Consider the following 873-nt stretch of genomic DNA (forward strand, 5'->3'; position numbering starts at 1 on the left):
AGTTTTCTATTAACTGATGACGTGGTGCCATGTGGACAATGACTGGGTGCCACGTGTCATTAAAAAAAATTAATTAAATAAAAGTTGGAAGAAAAAAAAAAACCCAGAACGCCTTTGTCTTCCCCGAAAACCCAACCCCTTCCCTTCCCCAAAAAATCTAGGTGCCGCAAGAGGGTTTGACGACTATCCAGATTGGTACGACGATTGAGGAATGGAATAAAGGCCATCCCCACCGCCAGCATCGGAGACTGTGGAGGTTCCGGCAGTACCTGGGATCTTCCCGAATTCCTCGATCCTAGAGCTTCGAGTTTTCCTCGTATCCACTTGTTGTGCCAAATTTTCCTCTACAGGCTTCTCCTCTATAGCTTTAGTCTTCAAAACCTTAGCTCTGGGTGGTCGGCCCCTTCCTCGTTTCCCTGCAACCTCAATTTTCTCAACATTCACTCTCTCTACCTCCGCTATCTCATCGCTCTCTTTCGCAACCCTACCTCTCCTTCCCCGACTCTCCGAAACCAGCACCGCAATAGCTTCCACTGCCGTCGCCAAACGCCTAGGGTTCCATCTCAATCGACTCTCTTCGTAGTTGGCGATCCTTACCTCGACAAAAGTGTACTCACCGATTTTGATTTCGTTGCCGTCGGTGAGATCCACAGGCGTATTTGGGGGGATATCCGACCTATTCAAAACAGTGCGATTTAAGGAGTCAAGGTATCGGAGAACCCATTTGCCTGATTCAGATTCGATGAAGAGGTGCTTAAAGGAAATGCCGGAGTCTTTGATCGGGAGGTTGTTGCCCCGAACAACACGGCCGATTCGGACCTTGGATCCGGGTATAAATTCTAAGGTTTTGCCCTTTCGCGGACCTTGAACCAT

The 873-nt window shown here is 48.6% G+C and overlaps 1 protein-coding gene across 1 annotated transcript; it reads right to left on the reverse strand.

The window, feature by feature from the left end:
- Positions 1-183: 183 nt before the first annotated feature.
- Positions 184-873, reverse strand: LOC125468401 (FHA domain-containing protein At4g14490-like). Its single transcript, XM_048564084.1, has one exon. The coding sequence runs from the start codon at positions 871-873 to the stop codon at positions 184-186; it is 690 nt and encodes a 229-aa protein (XP_048420041.1).

The sequence above is a fragment of a genome, unplaced genomic scaffold (genome assembly GCF_019419815.1).
Source record: "Pyrus x bretschneideri cultivar Hongxiangsu unplaced genomic scaffold, Pyrus_bretschneideri_v1 Contig38, whole genome shotgun sequence".
NCBI lineage: Eukaryota > Viridiplantae > Streptophyta > Magnoliopsida > Rosales > Rosaceae > Pyrus > Pyrus x bretschneideri.

What these genes read in the sequence shown, in the direction of transcription:
- LOC125468401 (XM_048564084.1), bottom strand. Translation starts at nt 873, where the DNA reads ATGGTTCAAGGTCCGCGAAAGGGCAAAACCTTAGAATTTATACCCGGA.